Source organism: Takifugu flavidus, chromosome 14, assembly GCF_003711565.1.
Source record: "Takifugu flavidus isolate HTHZ2018 chromosome 14, ASM371156v2, whole genome shotgun sequence".
Lineage (NCBI taxonomy): Eukaryota > Metazoa > Chordata > Actinopteri > Tetraodontiformes > Tetraodontidae > Takifugu > Takifugu flavidus.
The window spans coordinates 12,332,301-12,359,295 of record NC_079533.1 but is presented as its reverse complement, the minus strand read 5'-3'; the positions used below and the strand labels follow the sequence as shown (position 1 = coordinate 12,359,295).

At 42.0% G+C, this 26,995-nt stretch overlaps 2 protein-coding genes across 3 annotated transcripts; one reads left to right on the top strand and one right to left on the bottom strand.

Moving 5' to 3' along the window:
* On the bottom strand, window positions 1-18,438 carry jakmip2 (janus kinase and microtubule interacting protein 2). Of its 2 annotated transcripts, XM_057055365.1 has the most exons (24): window positions 18,282-18,438; window positions 12,565-12,814; window positions 11,472-11,726; window positions 10,696-10,938; window positions 10,339-10,548; window positions 9,956-10,054; window positions 9,721-9,867; window positions 9,487-9,627; window positions 9,118-9,174; window positions 8,716-8,838; window positions 8,503-8,631; window positions 8,080-8,163; window positions 7,700-7,762; window positions 7,365-7,463; window positions 6,891-6,992; window positions 5,977-6,030; window positions 5,825-5,890; window positions 5,606-5,674; window positions 4,336-4,413; window positions 4,156-4,206; window positions 3,877-4,029; window positions 3,721-3,786; window positions 3,385-3,461; window positions 2,273-2,514 (listed from the first exon to the last, which is right to left on the bottom strand). In XM_057055365.1, exons 2-23 carry the CDS (start codon window positions 12,691-12,693, stop codon window positions 3,411-3,413), a joined length of 2,469 nt encoding a protein of 822 aa, XP_056911345.1. In that variant the 5' UTR covers window positions 12,694-12,814; window positions 18,282-18,438; the 3' UTR covers window positions 2,273-2,514; window positions 3,385-3,410. The 2 variants fall into 2 exon arrangements, with proteins under 2 accessions (XP_056911344.1, XP_056911345.1); XM_057055364.1 differs by lacking the exon at window positions 3,385-3,461 and having other exon boundaries at window positions 1-2,514.
* A 2,119-nt stretch (window positions 18,439-20,557) lies between these two features.
* On the top strand, window positions 20,558-26,871 carry LOC130538108 (sodium- and chloride-dependent GABA transporter 2-like). Its single transcript, XM_057055366.1, has 14 exons — window positions 20,558-20,996; window positions 21,068-21,202; window positions 21,387-21,527; window positions 21,805-21,889; window positions 22,107-22,239; window positions 23,265-23,399; window positions 23,510-23,613; window positions 23,703-23,827; window positions 24,284-24,396; window positions 24,479-24,616; window positions 24,691-24,793; window positions 24,868-24,968; window positions 25,150-25,320; window positions 26,112-26,871. Exons 1-14 carry the CDS (start codon window positions 20,795-20,797, stop codon window positions 26,244-26,246), a joined length of 1,821 nt encoding a protein of 606 aa, XP_056911346.1. The 5' UTR covers window positions 20,558-20,794; the 3' UTR covers window positions 26,247-26,871.
* The last annotated feature ends 124 nt before the right edge of the window (window positions 26,872-26,995 follow it).

The window sequence follows — 26,995 nt, the reverse complement described above, 5'->3', positions numbered from 1 at the left end:
TTGCTCTACCATAAAAGGTCATGATTTATATTTTATTTTTACAACATTGCATTTTTGTTTTTTTTACACTTTGATCATTTAGACATAATGTTTATTCTAAGTAGCAGGAGGGTTTTAAATTCTCACTGGAAGACAGACAAAATAAAGATTTTAAAAAAAATCGTGAAATAAAAAAAAATCAAATATTATACATACACTATTAGAGTACAGGTAATAGTTTGGAAATAAAAAGTGTGTGTGTGTGTGTGTGTGTGTGGGGGGGGGGGGGGGGGTATGCATTTAAGGCAACTGCTTGTGAGCCGAGTTTGCACAAAAATAGTCCGAGACATTCCCCTTGGTGACGTGGGTGAAGTGGGTCTGTCTGGAGGTTAGTCATGGTGGTCATCAGAGGAAGGCAAATGGACTTTTACCAGGTTCTGAGAGACGTTTCACTGCGAGGAAGCTCCTTGTTTCTAAAGTTTGATGAATATCCACAGAGTAGTTTCCAGTTACTAACCTGAGTGAGGATGCCACATAGGAGAAGGCTCCCAAAAGATGGTGGCATCCTGTCTGCAGGGCCAGAAAGGTCAAAGGGGGTTGAGCCAATTAGGATAGACATCTCACCCCTCACTTATGCGATATAGGTGTGTACACACCTAAAGGTCAGAAATAGTTTGTAATTGGGTCAAACTGGATTAAAAACTGAGTTTTCCCCAACTCCTTCCATGCAAATAATTACAGGGTGGATCAGCAATTCTTGGGATCAAATCAACGCTCAATCAAAAGGTGAAACACTCCATCGGAGCTGAGGAAACTTTCGGGCCAAGATGAAAAACTTCAAAGAACTGACAAGAAGTCCGGTTGCCTTTGAGTTCAGCACGTATAATGGAGTGGATCATTGCTACCATCTGTGTAACCAGACGCCCTGATGCCACAGACAGAGGAGGTGCACTACGATAACAGATATTCCAGCTCAGGTAAACCAGGAACACCTGGTCATAAATGTTGCAGGATGGAGACATGTGGAGCAGGTGTAGTGTTGCAGTCACTTTCTTCCTGTTTTATTCTGGAGAAGTTTTAAAGTTCACAATCATTTGAAGAATGGTTGGAATGTCTGAGGTAAGGGAAAATTACAGAAGACAAAAAGGAAGTGAAAGTATATTTTCCATATGAAATAAAAACCATTTGGCTTTCCTCCATTTGCTAGGGAAAATAAATAACCTGGATTTGAATCTTTAAATATGCCAGTTTCTTAAAACGTCATTTGAAAATGAGCTGAAAGTTTTTTAGGTAACATCAGCACCACCTTCTGGTCATCCAGAGGAACTACTTTAGGAGAAACAATGCAGTCGGGGGTGAGGAAATTTATCCACTTTCAAATTCCCTTTTCTGGTATAGTCTTAAGGAAATAAAGTTCCTCTTCGCAGCTGTCACCACAATACAACAGAGCAATTCATATCCGTGGAGTCACTTACAAACTGCCGAGTACATTAACTGTTCGAGCTGCTTTCGAGGACAGACAACGTGAAATAATTTAGACACATGTACATATCGACAAATGCATATATTACAGTAAAGGACGGGCATCTCAGCGGAAACCTAGGGACACAGTATCGGAGTGGTTGAAGCTGTAAAAAAAATGGAAAGTAACCAGAGTAAAGCTCTTCTAATCTGCTGGTTTTAAGACAAATTAAGAAAATGTTCTGACAATCTATTGGCTCTTTTTGTTGGGATCCATGTGAAGTGGGATCACGTTGTCTTTCCCGTGTACAGATCTTCACTCCAGTCTGTGTCCAGTGACGATGTGTCGACCTGAGTGTCCTCGACACGCCACACCGCTCCCCCCCTTCTCCGGGGTGCAAACTCATCTACGCAAAGTGCTTCTGTCCAGGTGGACCTCCGTCCAAGCGGGATCCCCAAGCAGTCTATGAGAACAGTTCTTGCGGGGGGGGGGGGCAGTACAGTCAGCGGCACGCCACGGCCAACGTTTTTACCCGAAACCCTGAGATGGTTCTCTCTTGTTCGTGAAGAGTGTCCTTCCAGGAGTTAAAAACAAAACAAAACGAAAAGGTCTGGGGGGGGTTGTTTGTCATATTGTCTGTTTACATCCACACCACCTCTGTAGAAATGACCCTGCATGGCAGAGAAAATCCCCCAGGCTTTGGTCTGAATTTGTCAAAGCTTGTGTGTGTACATGTGTCTGCATGCATGTCTGTAAACTGAATATGCATACTGGTCTGTGTGTGTATCTACTACTCTTCTTGGAGCTGTCTCGAGAGACACTGAACGCTCTGACAAATGTATATATATACTATATATTATCCTGGGCAACATCCTGAGAATACCCCCACCATGATTTAAAAAAATGAAATAAAAAAATCCCCCAAATAAAAACAGCTGAAGTGTAAAAGTCCATAACCAACACACGACACATCCACCTGTACTGACGGCCACTGCCACGCACGATGGGTCACACTTGTCCAAGAAATAAATAACACTGCAGCCATGAAGAAGATGTCCACGATGACACACCGTCTAAGAGAGACAGGGGAAGAAGACAAAAAATGACACACTGATCTTCTATATATGAGCTGCAAAGAGTGAATTGTTGGTCTACTTTCAGGATGAAGCAGGGGACAACAAAAAGCTCGTCACAATTATCTTTTAAAACCAACACAACACAGTGAAATTAACTTCCTTTAGCTCAAGTACATTAAAAAAATAATTGAAAAAAAAAAAAACCCTGGAAAACCAGGTCGACTCTTTGATAAAAACAATGACAGAAAAAAACCCAACGTAGGACAGATGACAGCAGCAGAAGTCCAAGACATGTGGTAATGTTGATGGTATTCTTTGAATTCTGCTGATGTCTGCTACCAAAAGTGTTTCAGTAAGTAAAAATGAAGGAAAAATGCATTATGATGTCGATCGAATGTCAAAAATGATTACGATGACAGCTAATAGAGTAGGAGGAATTAAAGTGATGTGGGATGAAGAACAAGTGGACCAGGCTCAAATAAAGTGTTTATTTTGCAGATGTCAACTGTATTATCAAACAACGGCCAATTATAATCTAAGCCAAAAACTGACTGATTTGTCTTTTTTTATGATAAAGTTGGACAGTAAACTTGCGTTGACGTCAGTGTTTAGGTCTCCCCCTAGTGGTGGACTAAAGTACAGCCACCTCGATCAAAAGCATGAGCAAATACAAAAAAAGGTCGTCAATCATGTTTGATTTAGGTGTAATTGCAAATTAGTCATCATCTGGTGCTATCAAGCACATCTCAACCTGAAGAAGTGGAGACAGCCATCTTTATTCATTTCAGCATTAAAGCAGTTATTTGACCGAGGTCCACAAGAGAGAGACGACAGCAGCTTCTCACGTTTGAAGCCCACAAGACTCACCTCGGCCACAGGACGTGCCAAATACTTCAAGGCCAAAGGATAAAGGCAAGAGAAAAGAACAAGAACAGAAACAAAAACTGGAGACAAGGAGAAAAAAGGGTAGGAACACAGAAAGTGAGAGAATTAGAGGACCACTCGGGAGATGTTAGTGACAAGCAGAGACAGAAACAGGTTCAGTCTACAGAGACACTGGAAAACAACACTGTTTATTTATCCATCTAAGCAGACTTCATGCTGACACAAACCTAATATAGCTGCGAGGAAGGTGAGTTTTACACTACGTTCACCCCATTTCACTTTTATTAACGTGCACGTTTGTTATCTTTACACACCAACCTTTTCCTCCAAGTCTTTAATCTGCCTTCTCTGGATCTCTGTCTTGTCTTCAAGGTCACGAATTCTCTGTGAAAACAGAAAAAAATGGAGAAGAGTGTGATCTTTTTCTGTACAAAGAGGCCGAATGAGCCTCCGGATGCATTTTGCAGGGATTACCTGGTGAGCCTGGTGCAGCAGTTCCATCCTCTCCTGGAGGATCTGGCAGTCGTACTCGCGACTCTTCCTCAGCATCTGCCTCCTCAGCTTCTCCACCGCCGTCCGCAGCTCATCCTTCTGCAGCTCATCCAGAGGTTCGCCATATTTTATCACCTGAAGGAAGGCTTTTCCTTAAACCTCAGTTAAGTGATACTGTTTCTACACACATTTCACCGATGGTCTGATAAATGATGATTATTTTAAACAGAAGGAATTGAAACAAGTTAAGGCTGCAATCACCTTGTCCTGCTGCAGCGCATTGTATAAAGTTGCTTCCAATTCCTGGATTTGCTGTCAACGGTAAAAGAGAAGGCTGCAATTACGGCATCATTGCACTTTAAAACATTGTTTTATTGATTTGATGTGTGAGATATCGCAATAGTAAAGGAAACCTGGCCTGTAAACTGAACATTCCCTTACCATGTACGCCTGGTCCAGCGCCTGTTTCCTGTAGTCCAGCTCTTCCTCTAGATATCCTTTCTGTTTGCAGAACATCTCCTACAGACATCGAAGCAAAAAAAGGTAAGACAAGAAACAAATGAATTTCTGAATAAACTGGTCATAACTTGGGTCCTAATCTTAACCTAACTCACCTTAAACAAACACAGCTTCCCTAGGTTAAGAGCACACCAAAAATGATATGATTTCATGTTTTTATTAAACACAACCTGTAAATCCTCAAGTACAAGGTGGGAAATATATTGAAGTTTTGGATTTCATTAACCGTTTGACTTTGCTTTGGGAGTGCTGATCTCAACCAGATGAGACCTGCTTCACGCTCAGGAGGAATTTTGGACCGCTCCTCTTTACAAAACTGTTTCGGTTCATTCGTTTTCTCAGGAGGACCGCTGTGTTTCACGCTCCTGACGCCAGGCCACAGCATCGAGGTCGGGACTCTGGGCCACTCCTAAAGGCGTATTTTCTTTTGTTGAAGCATTTCTGTTGCTTTACATCTTCGGGTCAGTGTCCTGTTGCAACGTCCATCCTCAGTTGAGCTTCATTTGATGCGTTTATGGTTTTCCTGCAAAATGTCCCGATGAACGTGGGAATGAATTGTTCCGTCAGTGATGGCAGTAATGCTGTGAGACATCCAGGTGCACACAAGCTTCAAACATGCAGCAATGGTTTTTTTGTGGCTTCCTCTGTGGCGTCCACCTGGAAACTCCATTCTTCTTAAATGTTTTACTGGTAGATTTCTCAAATGAAGTGTGAGCATGTGGCAGTAACTTCTGTGAATCCTCAGCTGATCTTCTGCTCAGTGCTCTTGCAGCCATCTTCACAGGATGACCAAGCCGAGGGGCAGTAGCAACAACGCTGAACTTTCATTGGTAGACGATCTGTCTTACCATGGACATCGAGGCTTTTAAAGCTACTATTACCGTAACCCTTTCTAGCTTCATGTAAGTCGACAACATGTAGGCCTTCTGAGGGCTCTTTGGCGAGAGGCATGGTTCACATAAGGCTTCTTCAGAACAGCAAACTCAGCTGTAACCAACACCCCCAATCTCCACACGTTGATTCGACCCCAGAGTGGCTGGCTTCTGGCTCCAATCAGTTCTTGGAGAAGTCCTCTGGTGTTCACATACTTTTTCCACCATGCACTCAAATGTTGGGTTCAATAAACAGGAAAATGGAGAATTTTACAAGGTAGCTTTTTTCCCCTCCCTTTTTAGGGATTTTTGTGTCTCACCATCTCTATCTCAAGGTCCATCATCTTCTGGTGCAGCGCAGCTTCTGTTCCCTCTATCTGCTGGATCCACTAGAGGGCGACAAACAGCAAAACATGGCGCTAACCAAAAACTCCACTGGACAGTAATTTACGGGAAATGTTTATCCTAATGTTTATCCCAATGTTGCACAATTCCTTGATGATTAACAGTTTTGAGAGTTTACAAGCTCCTGCATTCACCTTTTCTGCTAAAGACAAAACCGTGCTGGCTTGAATGATGGCCACCTGCTCCTCATTTCGTAAGTTCTGGCCAGAGAGAAAGAACGAAAGAAAGAAATGACTTAATAATATGCCCGTTTCTTGCACGTAGTTTTGAATTTTGCGTGGATTACCCCATTGTCTCCCAGGATATCGAGCAGCTTGATGAGATCTGGTATGCAAACATCCTGCAAAGACAAAAAAAACAAAAAACACATTTAGGACTTTAGGACACAACTACGGTACAATGTGACTTTCAAGGACAGAATGATAAAGGGACAGTTATCAAAAGTATCCAAGGCATGAAGGTGAAATGGTGGCAAGGAATTTGAAGAAGTCTTTTTTGAATATTACTACAATTGCAGACTAAAATCTTTATAGCAATGCTAGTTAAAAAGGTGGTGATAATCGTTTCCAGGATAATTTGTGCCCCGTTTAGTGTGAATGAAGTTATGATCTTGAGAAAAACGTAACATCTGACTGCATTAGTTTGTTTAATGGCCATATATCATACTTCTCATCGCACACTGACACTTCCAAAACCTTGAGGTTATTCTAGGTTGTGAAATGATTTATTGCTGCTTTAGCAAATCATGTTCTTCTCACATTTGACTTTTCAAAGGAATCTCGCACATACTCCCCAGGGACTTAATCATCTGTGCCTGATTGCGATGTCACATAACAATCCCTGGAAGGGTCACTCAAATCATGTCACACCCTGTTCCTGCTTTGATCTGCAATATATCAATGAATGGCCTCGAGCTAAGGCAGCTAAGCACTACTGTTACGCACATCTGTCAAGAAAATTTGAGGGAAGACCTCAGAAAAAGAACAAACAATATAATCAATTTCTGATTTATATGTTTAATCATTCAGGATTTTTGCCTTCATTTTCAAGAAAGTTTGGAATTTCTATGGAATCTTTAAAGCTCTAAGTGAGCTTGAAATAATAAAATTGTCTTTTGAAAGATGAGTAGGTTACAGAAAACAAAACATGACAGTTGAAATGGGAACTCAAAAATTCGAAGCTCTTATCGTTTTGTCTTACCTTGACACCCTCCTTCATACAATAGATCTGCAGGGCACTGACTCCATCAGAGAACGGATGCATCCTCAGATGGTTGAAGGGAGGAGACCTCCTCTCTCGCTCCTGTGTCGACGGAAAATATCAAATAAGCCTTGGTCATGTAAAGAATCTGATGAGAGCTGTTAAGTCTCACAGAGCTCAGCTCTGTCCTCACATGCACTGCTAAATAAGGTGGGATATTTTCCTATGTAACTGGCTTTTGCTTTTACACTTCTTTTCCATCTTTCACCTCAATATATTTTACTTCTGCAACTTTCCAAAGGGACTTTCTGTCTGTATCTTTCCAGTAATAAAAAAAACCTGAAACAATCTGTAGAAAACAAAGGAGCCGGTTCACTGCAGCGGATCAATCAAGGTGTTATTTTTAGAGAAACAGCCACAAGAAGGACCCCAAAATATCACTTCTAAATAATAAAGATTTAGAAGGGAACTCACCTCCAGCTCCAATATCCTGAATTCTAATAGTTCATTCTGGTCTCTGGAGTCTTGCAGCTCCTCTTGTAGTTGACTACACTCTGACTCTAACTTTTCCACCTAAAACCCCACAGTGAGTTGTTTTAGTACAGTAATATGATGCAATTTAGGACAGATTCTAACCAAGGAGCATTGCAAATGAACTCTAGGTGAAATGCTTTGACAAAACAGAAGTTGATGCTAATCCTTTTGCAGGACAATGGCTGGGTCTCAAACCCTTGATAGTGAGCTCTGGATAAGCTGAGAACTCCTGCTGCAGTTTTGATAAAAGTCAAATCGATTAGGTTGAGCCAAACCTTCTCTAGAAGAACTTGATTCCTTTGCAAGAACAGCTGCTTCTCCTCCACCCATTTGGAGTCCTGGCAGAGGGTGCAAACAAATGGTGATTTTAGTCGTCATTCCATTCATGCTCACAGTCAGAAGGGTTTCAATAAGTGCACACAGACGGATCAGCTAAAATGAAAACGATCTGACACGTCAGACACAATAAGATGCTCATGTGGCAACCCAGACAGTATAGAACATATAGAACAGATATATAACAGACCACATGGTGTGCAAAACAAGAGAAGCCATAAATTTATGAGGCGGAATAAGTTTCCAATTTTCCGCGTGAACATTACAAGGCTGGTCAGCTACTGTGCATCCATTCATTTTCACACACCCCCACACACACCTGTCCTTTCAGGGTCAGTTCCTTCTGCAAGTCCTCGATTTTGGCTTTATATCTGAAAACATCCGCCTGGAGCTGCTCATGAGCCTGAAATACAAATTCATTTAAAATGTGACTCGCATTCCTGCACAAATGAATCAACTTTCTTGGCGTGAGATATCGAGAGAACCATGGAGATTAGTTGTGGATGGTATAAAGGGAAACTGTTGATTTGTGTTTACTGAAGAGTCAAATAAACCATGCAGTAATTCCTGGAGAAAAAGATCTAAACAAGACCATTGACTAGGTGACTATTTCTGCATCATTAAGAACCTTAATCAGTTATTCTTCAGCGTAAACTAATTTTATTTGCAGCTTGCTGACAAAACTGTCTATTCAAGTCCTTAGATTGCGTTGAAGGAGCTTTAATATGAATTTATTTGGTACCTTTGCCTCCATTTCTGCATCCAGAATGCCGCCCTTCTGCTCCTGCAGCAGGGCGTAGGCCCGCTGTAAGGCCTGATACTCCCTGGTCAGCTGACGGAAGCGCAGCTCCGACTCCTCGTTCGACAGGCCCTTTGTTTGAGGCACAAGTTGAAATCAGCAGTGCTTAAAGCGTACACACGGACATGAATTTTGAGACGGGCCGTGCAGTCTCACCATCTCCAGATCTTCGTCAGGGGTGGCGGGTGTCCGGTCCATACGTAAAGAAGCCACGGAAGAGGTCTCCGAATCCATGGACTCTTCGTCATATCCAAAAAAGGTGTCGACCACGATGTGCCTCTGATGGGTATAAAAAGTGGAATGATCAAGTAGATTAAAAACCACAATGCCCAGGTGGATATCTGTCCTGCGAGACAGTTGGAGTCTGCGTGCCTTTTTTTTAACGCGTTCTTAAATGCAACTTTTAAAAACACATCTAAGAAGTCATCAGTAAGGTTGAAGAGGAACTCCAGTTCATGCATAAAAACCTTCACAAGTGTCTCAAAAACATGAGATAAAGAGTCCAGTTTACTAGTTTTATGTCACGTCAGCAAGCTAAACCAGAATATCCATTTCCACCTTTATTGGCCTTGAACTTCTTTTATGCCTTTTCTTTCTCAGCAGTTTTTCTCGGTCCTGTAGGAAATAGAAACATAGAACAAACCTCCTGTTAGTGCAATATGTGTTTGTTTTTTTCCCCTTTTACTGGAATTTTGAAATGAAATAAACACGAATTACATCAAGGACTGGAATTGATAGAAAAAAACCTTTGGCTACAACTCTTTGGCCCAGACAGGATGTTTAAAATCACTGCAACCACTAAAGATTGTATTCTCTGATTGATTGTGCATGGTTGAGCCGGTGTGGCAAACTCTTAGTGTTTGTGCTGTGACTTCCAGTCAGGATATTCTACGGAGACAAAGCTGACTTTGAGGGAAAGGCATTTACTCTGGCCAGTTCGTCGATGATGCTCTGCTGCTCCAGGACCTGAAGCTTCAGAAAGGCTACTTCCTGTTCGTCGTGCGCCTGATCCAGGTCATTCAAAGACTTCAGTTTCTTGAGCGGCGGATGAGAGCTGATCTTCTCCTTCTGCAACACACCCATAGACAAAAGTAACCACAACATCAGCCGGTGGTCCAAAAGACAGAAAGACATGTGATGCGAGCGCATCTCCGTGCCGACCATCTCAAGGTTCTCCTTTGCCAGGCCTTTGAGTTTCTCCTCCATCTTCTGGATAGTCTGAGTCAAATCGTCATTCCTTTTATTCAGCATTTTGTTCTTGTCCAGCAGGGGTTTACATTGCTTCTCTGTTTCTCGAATGCGCTTCAGCTGGTGAGGAGGAGGGGAGACGCTCAGTTTAACCTGAAAGCAAAGTATCTGAACATAAACGATGATGAGAGAACTCATTCTGCCACACCAGCTCATTCCTCTCATCCACCAGAAGTGAGTTACGGTCTTCTAATTTGCGTATGGTTGAGTTGAGTTCAGCGATGCGCCGTTGGTTTCTCCTCAGGTCCTGGAACATACAAGGGGACCCAATATTTTAGACTTTCACTGGCACATTCATGATGGAAAAAAAGAGAAAACAGAACTGGTTTCTTTAGACAGGGATGCCTGAAATGACTGATTCTGCAGTCTGACAATAGAACCAGATCATGTGGATGTTCACTGTGATTAAGCCCATTGAAAGACAGCTTTTCTTTTTCTTTTCACTGGTAGTGGTATCTATATTGTTGTTTTATGCAACTTCTGTGCTGCCCCATCTTAAAAGCTGACCTAATAGTGGTACTCTCCACTTACGGGACTACCGCAGTGCTCTGCTCCGTCCCCAGCTCTTCCTGGGATCTCTCTTTTGGGGCTGCCCAGACCACAATCGGCCTCCTTGACCAGGTACAACTGTTCATCCAGGGCATCTTTCTGAAGCTGGAGCTTCTGAAGGAAGCCTGTGGTGGACTCCAACTCCTTCTCCAGAGCAAAGATGGTGCGGTCTTTAGATTTGATTTCATCCACCTGTGATGCCAGAGGAAGCAGCATTTAAGAACCTGTTGTCAGGAGTTTATTGACTATGGCCAGCTTGCGTCACCCAGAATTGCTTGAACTTGTTTCATGCTAACTCATGTCGGATATAACATTTTGATGTGAGGGTATATTCCATACCAGTCTGCGGATGTCCCTCTCGCAGTCCCACTTGATCTTGGAGATCTGCTCCTGGTGTTGCTGGTGCTCCACTCGCAGGTCACCAGCCTTCATCTTGTCTGCTTGGATCATATTGCTGAGAGCTTCGTCTGTCTGTTTCTTAGATGTCTTCAGCTCAGCTATCTCCTGCAGGAGCTTCACTCTCTCCTGGTCAAAGAAGCGCCGCGCGTCCTCCTTGGCTTCCAGAGTGAGCGCAGTGCGCACCTACAGGGGTGACAGAGGAGTGTGTGTGTGTGTGTGTGTGTGTGTGTGTGTGGGGGGGGGGGGATTATAATCAAGACTGACTAAAACTCCTCAGAACTAAGATTATATGGGGAAAGGCTTTGGCAGTCAGGCTTCAGCTTTAAATTAAAACCTTACATCACAGATAAGCTGAAATACTGTACATTACATCATCCAAAGTCCTTGCCTGGGTACAATTCTCATTTGTATACAGTATGAAACATGAATGAGGTGCAGCGTAACAGTAAATGCTAAGTCAAAGGATGCAAATAAAACATTCTATTGTGATAAAGCCATCAATGATGGCAGATATACACCAAAGTAGACCAAAATCTGAAGCATCCATGACATTAACTGCTTTAATTGTTACTATTTGCTGGAATCGCGACCGGCCACTAAACAAATGCACTCTACATCATATGAGGTAAACCCATGGATCTAAAAGTTAATGGTACCAAAATAGGGCTTTTCACCACAAAACAAAAGCTATAGTGCGGCTCAAATGTTTCAGTCACCTTTTCACCGCTGCCATCTCTCATGGCGCTCAGCGCTGCTTTGAGTCTCTGGTTCTCCTGGTCTTTGATTTTGGCGTGGCGTGCCAGCTCCTGCTCGTGCTGCCGCGTGAGGTTTTCCCTGAGCGCCTGGAGCTCCTTCTGTTTCTCCTCGTGCCACTTTGCCCTCTGCTCGGTCAACATGGCAGTGTGACGGTGCTGCTCCTGCTCTCGCACCCGCTTCACCTCCTGCACCTTGTCGCGCTCCAGCTTGCTTACCTTTGGGGAGCGCGACGCAAGAGAGTGTGAATTTATGCCACACATGTTCCACGTGAGCCTTAAAGGTCAATCTGCACAAAAACCTAAGACACTATTTCAATTTCAGAACAAACATGATATTGTTCAATGTGAAAAAAAAGTAGTTATTAAATCTGCAGGGTTGCTTTGAGGTAGCCCATTCTTCTAGTTCTGAGACATGCCCTTTGCACACATGCTGGTGGAATGTTAAGAGAAAGCTATTTTGACTCCACGTGCAGCCAGTATGGAGATTACGAGTCCTGTAGAAACGCCAGCTCACTGGGACAATAACAACGCTCTGACTTGTGCAACGAGGGCACCGCAGGTGATAAAGTTCTGCTGCACGTGGGAAAGTTGAGATGGCTGAGAGTTCCCAGCCAGTAAGAGAAATTAATGCATATTAAGGATGTCACACTGATCTTTCCAGCTGGATGCAAGGGACATTCTCTCTTTTTGAAGTTGCCAACACAAACCCCGGTCACTGGGTGTGATGGAGCGGAGCTGACCATTTTTGGAAAGCTTGTTTTCATATGGGTTTGATCATAGCGGATTTAGACAACCTGCGGCTCCTGCAAATGTGCTGATGTCTGAATGTTTAGAACGAGGCTTAGAGAAACTCAAAGGTGAAAGTCCGGGCATCGGAATAAAAATGTTTCATAAACTGGACCAGTGTCACAGAGCTCTCGTTTGAGTTATGGACCCTCTTTAAATCTGTTTTCCAGGTTAAACTTTGGTTTTCATTCGTACATTCATCAAGATGCTGCATTTGAATAACAATACTTCGAATACTGAAGACAAATGTTTAGATTTCATACAACACCTTGCATTTTTCTTGGTGTAGCTCTATCTGAATGTCAGTCAGCTTGGACCTGAGATCTTCATTGGCTGCCTGCAGGGCAGAGATGAGAGCTTCGGGCTTATCGCCTTTCGTGCGTCCTTTCTTGGCCATTGCGTCAAAAAATTAGTGCTGCTCTTTTAGTGCTCTCATTGAAACAGCACAGAAACTTTCCAAGGCTTCCCTGAGGTTCTCCAGTTCCTCCTCTTCCTCATTCTCTTCTCAGATGGAAAGCCTGTGGGATGAGCAGAGTCGGCACAAATATTTTAGACCACTTAACAAACTTACATAAAAACAAGAAGCTGCACTGACAAACATCATTTCCCTTTTTCTTCTTGCAGAGCTTTTGGACAGAGAGACCTTCTGCTGGGTGCCTCTCAGCTTATAGAATCATCAAGTCATCGAGGAAATAAAAATTGTTGATGTGTAATCAAATACTTGGTTACAAAAGCTGTCCTACACTGACCTTTTCCTGATGAATACCAGAAAGAAAATGTTACCCCAGGCACCAAGAAGATTCACCAACAAATTCAAATTCTTGACAGACCTTAGCTTTCACACCCTGCTGAGAGTTTCATGAATAGAAGCAATTTTGACTCTTTTTGCTCGGAATGAGGAGTGATAGAATATTGCAGCTCCAAGTCATGCGTGAGCCGAGTTGGCAGTTTGATTGCTGTCATCACGAACTCTTCCAGTCTATGTCAACAAAGATTCAGCAAGTGGCCTGATACGAACCAAAAATATCTGCAATGCTGTGGATATGGCCAAGCTATGTAATAATCGCACCACATCTGTTTTTCAAAGATGACTAAAAAACAGATGACTTTACAGCGGTCCCACACTCTATCGGTCCTTTAAAGGTTAAAAAACAGTGGGATACGAGTCTGGAATGCTCTCCAAGGGAGCAAACGAGTGAAAGGAACACAGCGGGATTGGAGAGCTCTTTCTGGAAGACTAAATTTCTAACAGCTGCGTGAAAGGCATGAAAACTAACGCATAACGCTTACAGGTTCAGAAGGCGAGCCTGTTACCTGTGAGGATTTGTTTCCCAGGATGAGCTGTTTGTTCGACAGTTTCAAACATATTCAACTTTTTCAAAAACAAGCATGTTTAATTGGAAACCTGATCATAGATCCTAATAAAAATAGACTCCTTGTGTACTTATCGTGGGGGGGGGGGGTGTTTGGGAGATTATTAACTTCACGGCGACCACATTACTTTTGGAGAGTTCAGTTAGTGACGGGCTTGAATGTCTAACAATCTATCATGATCCTGTCAGACCAGTCAGAACATTCCAGCCCCGTCCAGTAACTGAACCCAATCATTCAACACCGATTGGGCACCCGTTACATCCACGTGATTACATAAATCACATAAATAGTAATTGCATGGATTTAAATGTGACTAATGCTTGATGAGCCATTAGTATAATTATGGTCCAGCTAAATAAAACATTACACAAAGACAACCGCTCGTCACCATGACAACTAATTCTGTATTTACCTAAAAACTTGTTGAAGCTTGATGGCACGGAATGGCCCACTATATGAATTCAAACCCAGCTGATTCAATCAGATCGATGCCATATTCAAGTTTAAAAAGGAAATAATCTCCTTGAACATGGCATTCCCAAAGACAAGAGTCATTTTCACAACTTTAACTTTTGACATATTTGTATCAGTCTTTTTAAAAAAAGAAAAAAACCAACACATTACTGACACTGTTAATGGCTCTACCCTTTGGTCCATTCATGAGCTTTAAGTTTCAAGAATGAAAGGGATTTACGTATGAGGCACATGAACGCACGAGAAAACCTCAACTTCACCTAAATAAAACAAATTTGAAATGACCCCAACAGAAACCAAAACAATATACAGCTTCCAACTCCTGAGCTTTGAAACTTGACCATAAAACTTCACAAAGCCTTTTCAAAAGACGCTTAAGTGTGAATATGATTAATGTCCCTTAAAACATAGAGCATCAATCGCTCCCCAGACCTCAGCTCGTGTTATGCAAGCCTTGACATCTTGACTATGACAAATTGAGGCGGCAAAAAAAGGAAGTAATATAAGGTGCCTCATACCTTGCAGAAAATTCCTACTGTCAAAAGAGATCCAGCAGATACACGCAAACATGTCCCAGCAGAAATGCCCCACCGACACAAGTGAAGAGCAATTTATACAGACTAAGACAAGAGTGCAAATGATGTGATGTCAAGGAGAACTGGACGCTGTCCATTCCTCTAAGAACTTGCAAGCAGGTCCACATGCTGTAATCAGGTTGTCTAACAGGGAAACTCCTGTAGGATAACATCCATTCAAAATCCTCTCTTACATGATTCTGGAATATCGGAAAATGGACTGAACTCTGTCCAATAGCATCCAATAATGGATCCAAATGATCCCTGACTGAAAGTGCTGTGTCCAGTTGCAAGACACAGTTTGATCATTTGAGTATGGTAAAAAAAATTTTTTTAAAAGACCCAAAAAGAAGACATAAATCGTGTTTTAAAAAAAAATTAAAAAAAATGAATGGTTCAATCCATTGGTCCCTTTAATTTGTTTTTAAGTACAATCTATAAATATGTAGAGGTGAGAAGATTCTAACCATGAATTGAGTTAAAATCATGTGTGTCAAAGGTAGGATTACACACACACACACACACACACACACAGACTTTTATATATATAATTCTATATACTTTAAGTATTTTGGTGAGAAATGTAACACGATATGCTTTGGTACATTGTTAGATGACTGACCTGCAGCACTGTTTTTCTGCCAAACAGACAAAAGTTAATCACAGGCAGTTCAGAAGTGAAGCAGGTTAAATTAGAATTTTCCAGTCAGCCTTCAGGAAACAGGCACATTCCGTGAGTGACTGGTTTAATAATCCAAGGTAAGATCTCTGATCGACTGGGTTTCTAAGGTTTTCTTGAAGACCTTTTGCCTTCTCTCCACAAGGCTTCTTCAGTGCAGAACCGAAGAAGCAGAGACCTTACTTTGGATAGTTATGACCTGGATGAATGAGAATCTACACAGACATCTTGGTTTAATGAAGTCAAATAAAGATAATACATGAATGCTTTTGACCTACTTCTACCTATCATATCTGTTTACATTTGCTTATGTCTATTTGGTAACAGTCCGGGTCTCAACAAAAGGAAGCCCAAAAGTGGATGTAATTCTTTGGTGAATTGAAACACTCACATGCAGACTTTATGTAGTTTATGTAGTGACCTCATTCACTCCATGATATCAGTGGTTCAGTAAATGGCAAAAACATATTCAATTTCAGGACACATACAAAGCATCACTCACAACCCACTACACAACACCCTCGGTGACCCAAAGCTGCCCCTCTGTCCAGTCCTCTGCCAGTTTCTGCATTTCCCCCGTCACTTTTTTACTGCTTCTCTGATAAAGCCGAACCATATTTCTAATCTAACTGCCTTGGGTAGAAAGAGCTGGGTACAATTAATATAAGGCTCACATCTGGTTTAGGGTTTGGTTGTGATTCTAATTTAATTTTGAAAGCTTTTTTTTTCCATAATACATTATGCTCATTTACATGGATGAAAAGTAGCAATGCTTGTGGTCATATCTGAAAGGGTAAACATGCAACAAACAATGTGATTACAGAATGTTTTTGACTGAGGATTTTTATGCAACCGAGTCAGCAAACATTTATCTGACTAAAGCCAGCTAAGTCCAATTCCAAACAGGGATCCGGTTGTGACGTAAGAAGGTTTAAAGTATCACCAGTTTGGCCAGAGTCACAGAGAATTCTGCAGTTTGGACGGGACGGATGTTCCTCTTTGAAATTCATTGGGTCAGAAAAACATCCATCCAATGCGCTCAGCAGAGTTTCTTGCATGCAATTTGAATGATCAACAGGCAAACTGATCAGAAACAAATTGATTATTCTTGGAACATGAGCTATGAATTAATCTTGACGGTAAAAACCAAATCAGCTGAAAAGTTCTGATTCAAACTGGGTTTTTTGCTTTTTGGGGTTTTTTTGGGCATTCATAAATAATTAAACGGGCTGCTAAATTACACAGTTTTGTTTTGATCCAATGTGTTTTATATTTTTTCAAGTCAATTTGTGAAGGAAAAAAAAAAAATCACGATTATAAAACCAAAACTATTTCCATGGTAACCTAATATTGTGTTCCCACGTTGCAGCCCAGTCCAGTTTAGCACGGCATGTGACACCTTATTCTGGTTTCCATTATCACTAAGTAGTTGGCCACTGGGTTTAAGGAGAAGAGAACATAACACGGGAAATATATTTCAAGGGCGCCACCGTGCCATCACGTGCTCAGTTTTGTAAAAAGCAAATCCATGGCTTGAAGTTAATCTCTGTGTGAAGCTTTCTCAGAATGGTACTGTCAAACCACTGGGGGGGGGGGGGGGGGGCAAAAACTGATCAGTCACTTTGGAAAACTAACCTCATGAACCTTTAACCTTTGAAAGGTTAGATGAACAATGTTATGAGCAACAGGACTGTCCAGAGGGGGACTTTTCCCTGTGTTTTCGTCTCAGCGCCTAAAACTGCATCTCTTTCTAACTGCTTCATGTAAATGCACCAATGAACTAACCAAATCTCACAGTATTTAGTGAAAACATATTCTGTATTAATACTTTCTTGAAGCATAAGTTTATTTTATATAAGCTAAGGCTGTGCGATTGTGTCGAAATCGTTATCACAATAAAGTTGATGATATTAGAATGTTTTTTGGTTTTTTTTAAAAAGACATTTGGGATGGAAATTTTGGCCATGTTACACATTAATTTCCTTGGCATCTAAAGAGATCAAATAGAAAATCAACCTCTAAAGCCAGTTAAATAGTCTGATTGTCTTTAAACAAACAAACAAACAAAAAAAGCCAAAATTGAAGTGAAAATCAAACGCCAATGAATCCGGCAGCCCTACAGTAACATATATAATTTCAAGATCATGTGATGAGGCAATGGCTCCTATTTCAGCTATCTTATCTATCAGCTCGTTTAATTATTTGCACCTAAATCTGTGCCTGCTAAACAACATGCAAATTCCTGGCATGGATGGTTTTCGTTAAATCGGGCCAGTGTCACACCCGGGGCCAGATGCAGGCTGCAGTGCCTCAGTCAAGGCCTACTGTGGGATCCTGCAACATGTCTGCTGCATTCTCACCAGACTAGGCTCTGTCGGGCAGAATAAACGCGGCTGTTGCAAACTCTTCACTGCGTAATTGTGCACGGAGGTAGTGCGCACACGGCTTCACATCAACAGCTGTAAGCTCCACTCCACAACAGGTAGAGCCGGAGCTAGCAGCATTAGCAGCAGCGGGGGTGCGCGCAGACGGTCTCCGGTGAGCAGCCGTCGTGTGCAGCACACGGCCTTGCACGGCGATGCAGAGCACCAGGCGGCTAGTGCTCCATCCCCGGGCTGGAGGCCGAGCTCCCGCGCTTCCACCGACATGCACGCTCAACCTACACGACCCGCGTTTATTCAGACACGCTCTGCTGGCGTCGTGCCCGACGACCGCACGGGTGTGTGTGGTTTTTGTTTGGTTCCCAAGAATGCGTGAGCGGCCACCGCCGCTGTGCCGATAAAGCGAATGACACCAATAGGGCCGCTAACTCCCACTTCCGACCGGATTCACCCTTTCAAAAAGCAGCGGGGGTTTTTTTCAAGGCAGCTTTCAACGCCTTACCTTGTTAGCATCCAGGCATCCTAATGGACGTTTAACCGTTTCCTTGTCATCTTATTTTTTTATTAAACCCAGAGAAGATCGGTTTGATCTCAGCATCAGCAGCAGCCCGGTCGATGAGCAGCGATGGCGGGTGGTGATGATGCTGGGAGCCCCGCCCTCCTCCATATGCAGCCACAATGAGCTCACTGGTTTCCAGCTGAGCCCAGTACTCCAATCAGGTCTTAGTCAAATTAATAGTGTAATTTATAAAGAAATAAATATCTAGGACACATCAACTCTTAGAGGTGGGTTAAGTTTGACGAATTCACCAAAGACCCAGAGTCAAACCCTTCTGAGATCACACTAAATGAATACCAATACTGGCTTTTACCAACGATTTCTAAAACGTTTTCTGACCCCACCACAAACGAAATTCCTCTTTATGTGCAAGGAAAGGACTAAGGACAGAACGCACTGAGAAAATACAAAATATTTAAAAAAAAAAAAAAGTCTGCCATCTCGCCATGATTCTACAACCAACAACAATTTTCTTTAAAAAAAAAAAAGAAAGAAGAATTCTTATTATTATTATTTTTTTTTATCTTTTTTTTTGTTTATTTAAATATCTGATAGTAAAAGCATTGTTAACCTTGCTTATCGGTATTGACCAAAATGTTGTCATGGGGCATCCTCTATACATCCTGGTACTCTGTTTAAACAACGTCACTGTGTGTGATATCTCAGAGATAACATCTGCTGCTGCGAATTCGATGGAAAAAATCTCTCTTTAGAGGAACAATCACAGGAAAGTGAACAACAGGATTGATTGTGTTTACCAGGGCTCCACCACCACCAAAACATTAAAAAACAGACGGACAATTTGGCCGGCTGATGATGCTAAACAGATGCAGGATGTGAGAATTTCGGCTGACGCTGGCAACCAGTTTTAACAATGCTTCAAAAAACAAATAATTCACATTTGGTACATGCTGTATGAAAAACACATGGAAAAAGAGTAATTGTGTAAAAGAAAAGTATTTGTTATTTCCAAAGAAGCTCCTTATACGTCTTTCTTTTAAACAAGTTAAGTATTTCATCAGATAAACTATATGAAAACTAAACTGCATCCTGTTAGTGATGCCAATTTGCTGTGAAAATGATCTGGCACCATTTGTGGTGAAGTAGAAACAACTCGCTGCAAACAAACTGCCGTCTTATCAGCCGATTCACAGTTACTGGCTACAAAGAGAGTTTCCACCAAAGTTCGAGACTGCTGCCGATTCCACATGATCTGACGTACAAGCGTCAGTCTCACAGTTCTAATAGGGTAACCTCCAACAGCTAAATCTATCCCATACTAGTCTAGTCATACTGAATGTTTAGACAGCAATGTTTCAAGGAAACTTTGTGGAGCCTTTCAGGTACTTTTGTCTGACACCTTGAGGTTGCTGTCATCCTGTTTCTCCCCTCTGATCCAACCTAAATGTTTTTTCTCAGCTTGTCTGCCTTTTGACCTGGGCTACTTGGGTGTGTTATGATAGCAACCCTCTCTTTTCATTTTGAGCTCCACCCGACTTCTTGGCCTTCAAAGCACAGATCAGAATTTTTTCCCCACAGGGAAGATGAGCAGGTTTACAGGCAGAGCAGCATTGCTCAATGAGCTTTGGCTATAGCACAATTAGCTTTTTCAAACAATAAAAAATGAGCTTATCCAGCCTCAAATCCCTCATGGCAAAGGGTGAGTAATTGGGAGTAATTGGGATCCCTTCTGTGTAGATGTAATATGGGCTTTTTATAACCTCTGTTTAGCAACAACTTACAACTTGTTAATTGCTGTAAAAAGCGCCTTGTGTTATGACTGCAGACTGATGCCATGATATTGTATTTGTTAACTGCTTACAGGTGAAGGCAGAGACCCGTGGAGGGGTCGCAGGGTCCTATCTGAGCATTGGGGGGCTTCAGTGTCTTGCTCAAGGGAACCTCATCAGTGCCATAAAGGTGTCCCGGCACCTCACCTGCTACTGCTCTCCTTCCACCTTTTGTTCCCAGCAGGGCTTGAACATATAGACCCTGCTTCTCAGTCCAGTCCCCTACTGAATGAGTACACATTTTGTGACTGAGTGTTTTGGAGCTGAGTGATGTTTCACCTAATATCGTTGTGTTAATAATTTATTTAAAATAATATTTACGTGTAGATGTCTAAATCCATCGTCAAGCCACGTGCTTGCAGTATTTCCAGGACATGCACTGCTCTTATTTCTCAGCTGTGCAGATGCCACGCCTCTTTGTGATTAAAAGGCAACGTCGGCGCATTCTGGTTCGTGGAACCTGGAAAAAAACTGAGAAATTCCAAGTTTGACCCGAAACTTTATAAAAACTATAGTTTGTAGATTAAGGTGTAACTTGGACTTGGATTTATTTCGCGCACTCACACAGCCCGCGTACTGAGGGTGAAAGGATTTATATTTGTGTGGTTTTGTGTGCAGTTTGAGGGGTTTCTTTGCGGACTAAATGACAACCGCACTAATAAAGTGATGGAAACTGAAAACATAGAAAGTAATGAAAAGTCTGACAGCTGGACAGTTTCTGCTCCAGGGGAATATTCAGATATGCCTCAACAGTCAGAGCGGGGCTACTGGGGGACCAAAGCCGAATTCATCCTGACCGTCATGGGAGCGATCATCGGACCTGGAAACGTGTGGAGGTTCCCCTACCTGTGCTACAAAAACGGCGGGGGTGAGCGGATGGAACTACTGTTCCCCACGACAAGAAAACAGAAAAACTGAGATAATCTCGTTTTTTTGCAGGTGTGTTCTTCATCCCATACATTTTGTTCATGTTTACGTGCGGAGTTCCCTTGTTCTTCCTTGAGACTTCGGTGGGACAGTATACAAACCAGGGAGGAATCACATGCTGGAGAAAGATATGCCCGCTTTTCCAAGGTTTTATTATCATTTTAAAAAGAGGAATAATGTTATGTCTTTAATATTTAGGCTCCAAATGTTTTCCTGAAATGGTTCATCGTATTTAGCCGAGCGTAATTGACTCTCCGTGCGTAATTACGCACAATCAGAAAAATAACTTAAGGCTTGACGTTCGTTTTCCTCCCCCCAAATTTTCTTTTAGGCATGGGATATGCTAGCCACTTAATCATCGCCTTCAGTGGGACTTCATATATCATCATAATAGCTTGGGCCTTCTTTTACTTATTCTCATCCTTCAGTGCTGATTTGCCGTGGACCACGTGTGGAAATTACTGGAATACGGGTATGTTGTCCTGTTGTATCAGGAAATCTGGAAAAGTTATGAAAGATTACCCAGTTCCCTAATAAAATAATGGTGTATTTATATGAGTACATGCTTATGTATTATAATACATAAGCCCTCACAACGCAATCACAATGGTTTAATGAGAATCTGTTAATAAAGGCATGTAATAGATTAATAGCATTAACGAAAATAAATAATGTCTGTATACAATAACATTTTTTTTTGCAAAGTATACGGCAAGAATAAAAATTCTGATCTATATGATTTGTAACAGACGCATGCTTGGACCTCACTAATCCAAATCAGAGCCTTTCCAGGACAACCATCAACACAACTCTTCCTGTTGTGGAATTTTGGCAGTAAGCATACAGACAACTTGAACATTTTTAACAGAATGCAACTTTTCCTCTTGTAAACCCTTTCCCTCTCCTTTCCGACTTGTGCCTCACTATAATTAGCCCACTTTTAAATTTCTCCTCATCTTGCCATTTTCCTGCTCCTGCTCTTAGTTCCCTTCCTTCCACCTGAAACTCACCTTTCCTCTCCCCATTGCTCTTGGTTGCTTCTTCTCTCCAGAAACCGTGTTTTAAAGGTCTCTAAAGGTATAGAAGACATGGGCAGCTTGAGGTGGGAGTTGGTTTTGTGTTTAATCCTGACCTGGGTCATCTGCTACTTCTGCGTATGGAAAGGTATCAAGTCAACAGGAAAGGTGCTGCTCAGTTTATTAAACATCTTTTTAAAATGTTTTATGGAAGTACAGACATTTCCCTGAAACGGCTGCTTATGCACATGCTAGCTAGAATGATCAAAGAGGCTGTCATAGTGTTGATCACTCAACTTTTTTTTTGATGACTCAACTCTGTAAGTTAAATGTTGTGTCACTCAGCTTGGGTGGGGGTCGTGAATAAAGTTAATGAAAGAGTTGCTGTCCCTGCAAACTACTGCAGCAGACTTCTTTATGACGTTAAGGACAAAATATATATTGGTTGTTTGGGGGGTTTTTTACACTAAAAGCGCAGGGATTTCATGTTCTATGAGGGGCAGATTGGGGTTTATAAAGAGGAACATGACATCCTGTACGGTTGCCTTTATAAAAACCTTTCTGCTATTTTACAATTACTTGTAAAGGGTGACACGTTAATACATTTTCCCACCAGTTTCCTTTTTCAGTGACAACATTAATTGTCCATTATAAGAAACAACATCCAACCCAAAACCAGAGCCAAGTAACAGAGTCCTCTGGAACAAACAACTGTGATCAAAATAAAATCATAAGAACATTTGTTCTATTCCTGCAGTTTATGAGAGCGTTGCATTCACTCAATAGTTCTCTCAAGAACAGTGCAATAAAATGGACTGGGAATTCAACATGATCAATAAAGCGATTAATCAATAAAGCCAGATGGATTAATTGTGGCCATCTGTCCTGAGATCTTAAGTGTCCTCCATAAATTGACCTAGAACCACAGAAGCCTTCTATCTGCCTGCCAACTATATGGGGTATGTGGAACCCTGCAGCTCATTTTAGTCTGTGGCTGCAGAATCAGATCTGATGTTCTTGCTGTGAAGCAGCTGTCCAAAGTGCTCAACCAGCAACTGTCATCACCATATGTGGAAATCACCACCCTTCACGCTAAACCAGTGTCCGGCAGAGGGAAACATTATAACTTATTAATCTATTCCAGTCAAAAAGTCATGGTTTAACTATTCCTTTTCTGGTTCTGTTCACGTCAGGCAGCATTCTTCACCGCCACCTTCCCCTTCGCTACGCTGCTAGTTTTGCTCATACGTGGTCTGACCCTGCCTGGGGCGCTAGATGGCATCATTTTCTACCTCTATCCTGATATCTCCCGCCTTTCTGATCCACAGGTAAAAATAAAACAAAAAACATGCATTTATGAATGTCTGACGTTGCTCTCATACCCAGAGGCACACACACAAAGACGAACAAACACATTTGGTTTGATTGACCATTTCAGGTGTGGATGGATGCTGGTACTCAGATTTTCTTCTCCTATGCAATTGGTCTTGGATTTCTTACCTCTCTTGGAAGTTACAACACCTATAAAAATGACTGTTACAGGTAAACATTCGATTCTGTGAACATTTCCAAAAGTCTTGCCCATTCACAGCTTTTACGGAGTTATTTATTGATTCCATTGTGCTTTACAGGGACTGTTTCTACCTTTGTTTACTGAACAGCGCCACCAGCATTGTGGCGGGCTTCGCCATTTTTTCTGTACTGGGTTTTATGACCTATGAGCAAGGAGTGGATATTTCCGAGGTAGCTGAATCAGGCAAGTACTGCTGAAGAGTGACTGCTAAACTGTCGGGTATCTTGAAGAACTGAGAATCGCTCATCGCCTGAAATTATTTGATGGTTGCTATATCGGTTGGACAAATGTAATAACTGCCTGTCTAATGCTCAGAAAGCAGAATATAGTATCTGTCTTTGAAGTGGCTGATGAGTTAGGACATCTGGCAGACACATAGCCTTCTAGGCTTCTGTATTTCACAATATTCAGTCCTTATTTATTGTTATTAGCGTGCTATAACGGCATTGTGAAGGATTTGAATGATTTACTTAGCATTATAGTAGCTTAATACTTGAGCCCATCTAGCCAATAATGTGGGTGGATTATTCTTGCCCAGAGAGTTTTTCTGATTGTGATCTTTTGGCAATCCAGTGTAATTCTTTTAGGGGAAAAAAATCAACAGAAACCACATTTTTAACAGTGTATTTGTGTGCCTAGGGCCGGGGTTGGCGTTCATTGTCTACCCGCGCGCTGTGGCCATGATGCCCATGCCTCATCTGTGGTCGGTGTGCTTCTTCTCCATGGTCATTTTGCTTGGACTGGACAGTCAGGTAGCAGCTAAACCCGGAGGATAGAAAAGACCAAATGAACTCAAAAGCACCGACTCCCTTCAACTTTCCTGTTTCCTTCCAGTTTGTCGGTATGGAATGTTTAATGACATCACTGGTAGACCTGTTCCCGAATTTCTTGCGTAAGGGCTGCAGGCGTGAGCTGCTCCTGCTGGCCATCTGCAGCACCTGCTGCTTGCTGGGACTCTCGCTGGTTACTGAGGTTTGCGCAGCACACTTTTTTCACTCTTTGCCACCATGTTTCATAGTCATGTTCATGTTCATGTCTTCTTATAGGGAGGGATGTACTTGCTGCAGCTGTTGGACCATCATGTCTGCAGTGGAACCACTTTACTCCTCCTCTCCCTCTGCCAGTCAGTCAGCATCGGCTGGGTGTACGGTTAGTGAATTAGAAAAAATGTTTTTGAGGTCTACTTGAGGCTGGGTGTCTTGCCGACTGTCTGGTTCCCATAGGTTCTGAGCGTTTCTACAAAAACATCACAGACATGATTGGATATCGTCCAAATCCATTCATGAAGTACTGCTGGACATACATCACCCCCTTCATCTGTTTCGTAAGCATCCTCTCTGAAATGTCTTTGTCCGTATGATGATCATCTGTTGCTAACAAAGAGATTGTTGCACCACATTCAGCTCGTTGCTAAGCAAGAACTGTGCCAATCCCCGCCCAGCGGATCTAATTTCTCTGCTACTTTTAGGTAATGTATTCACAAATGCAAATATTTGCTTTCACAGGGAACGTTCATCTTCTCTATTGTCAAATACACCCCGCTGAGGTTCAGTGACACTTATGTTTATCCACTCTGGGCTAACATCTTGGGCTGGTTCATCGCCACCATCTCCCTCTCGCTAATCCCTCTGTTTGTGTTGTATAAAGTGGCCCGAGGAGAAGGCACGCTACGGCAGGTGAGCCAGACCTTCACACCAGCACAGCCGAAACAAGTGCCTGAAAAAAGTATTCATCTGAATGACGGCTTTTAACTAACAGTCGCTGGATATTGTTGCCCAACATGTCAGACTGTCACACGGGTCAGACAAGATTCATGAAAGTGCTCTATTGTTCAGGGGAATGACAGCTGAATGCATTTAATGTGTCCTCATGTGACCGTCTTTGATTACAAGTGTGTGTACGGTTTAGCTGAGGCCAAGAGCAGTAATATATTGAAACAAATCATTCCTGGCATCACTGACAGGAGTTTTTGGAAACTAATCTATTGTAACTTTCAAGTGAGGCACAGAGTGATAAATTTAAGGACTGAGCTCTAAAGGCAAGAACTGTGTTGAAACCTGTGCCTAATCAGGAACTAGTCATCACATACAGTATATCATATGTTAATGTTTCCTGCTAGTCACATCATCTCGTTTAAGAATGAGCCAAGGCCAAGTTCAGCTCAAACAATCCTACATGTTGTTTTTTGGGATAACTCAGTGGATTGAATTGGTTATGTCAGGAAAAAAAATGGCCTGTGTCAATAACTAAGTCAATAAATGAGTCCCAACATTATCTTCAGTTACCCCAGTGCTATTATGCTGGGAAAAGTACCCAGGGATCTAAACACAACTGTCCCTTTCCTTATTAACTAATAAAAAAAAGACCCTTCTTGTGACATATAAAAGCTCTACCCCTGCCTACCAGAGTATAAAGATTTCCAAAGTGTGGGTTACACCTCTGTATTTCCTCTCTCTCCCCCACTTAGCGATTCCTGTCTCTATGCCAGCCGGAGGATGAACTGCCTCTGAAACAAGAATGTCTGTCCATGCCAGGAACCATTGGCACCACCGGCAACATAGAGCTCAACCCTTTGTCCCACGCTGGGGAGCGTAATCAGTGAAGACGTGTGGACACGTGGTTCCTGTGAGGGGCATTTTGGTATTTTACAGCGCATAATTGACAGTAGTTATATTCTTCAGGGATTAATGATTTCTGAACTACTAAATGGGTGAAATTAGCAAGGTTTTACATTTTATATGATATAAAAGTTATATATTGTATTTTAGAGCATTTATTAAAGCATTTTTTGTATCATGTTTATGTGTACCAATGATCACTATTGAAATAATTATGTACACCTTTACCAGGCACAGAATAATGTGCCATAATCTTCTTAGATGCTTTCATTGTTGAATAATGATACTCTGATGGACAGTATTCCTGATTCAAGAATGTAAATTACATCCACAAATGTTTCCTGCCCAAATTATTTTTTTTATACCTATTTGTGCCTGTTGGAACTTTGATTTTGTACCTCATGTACTCTGTGAACTTGTGCCATTGTTGTATCGCTTACTAACATGTACTATGGTTTTGTTTTTTTTAAATTTTTTTTACTTTATTGACTGTGAAGGCTGGTTTACATACTGCTCGATTTCCTTCACGCTCCGTTTCATAACCGAGGAACAAAACTAAATGTTCTGGGACTTAAATAAAGCTGCAGACAGCTCCAGAAAATCTCTCAATGAAGCTCCAGTGTTGAACACCTGCTCATCACACCCACAGTTCCCCACAACAGACAGAAGAATCACTTTCTAAATCCCATTTCCTTCCTCTCAGCTTGTACCAAGACAGTCAACTTGTAGTAAA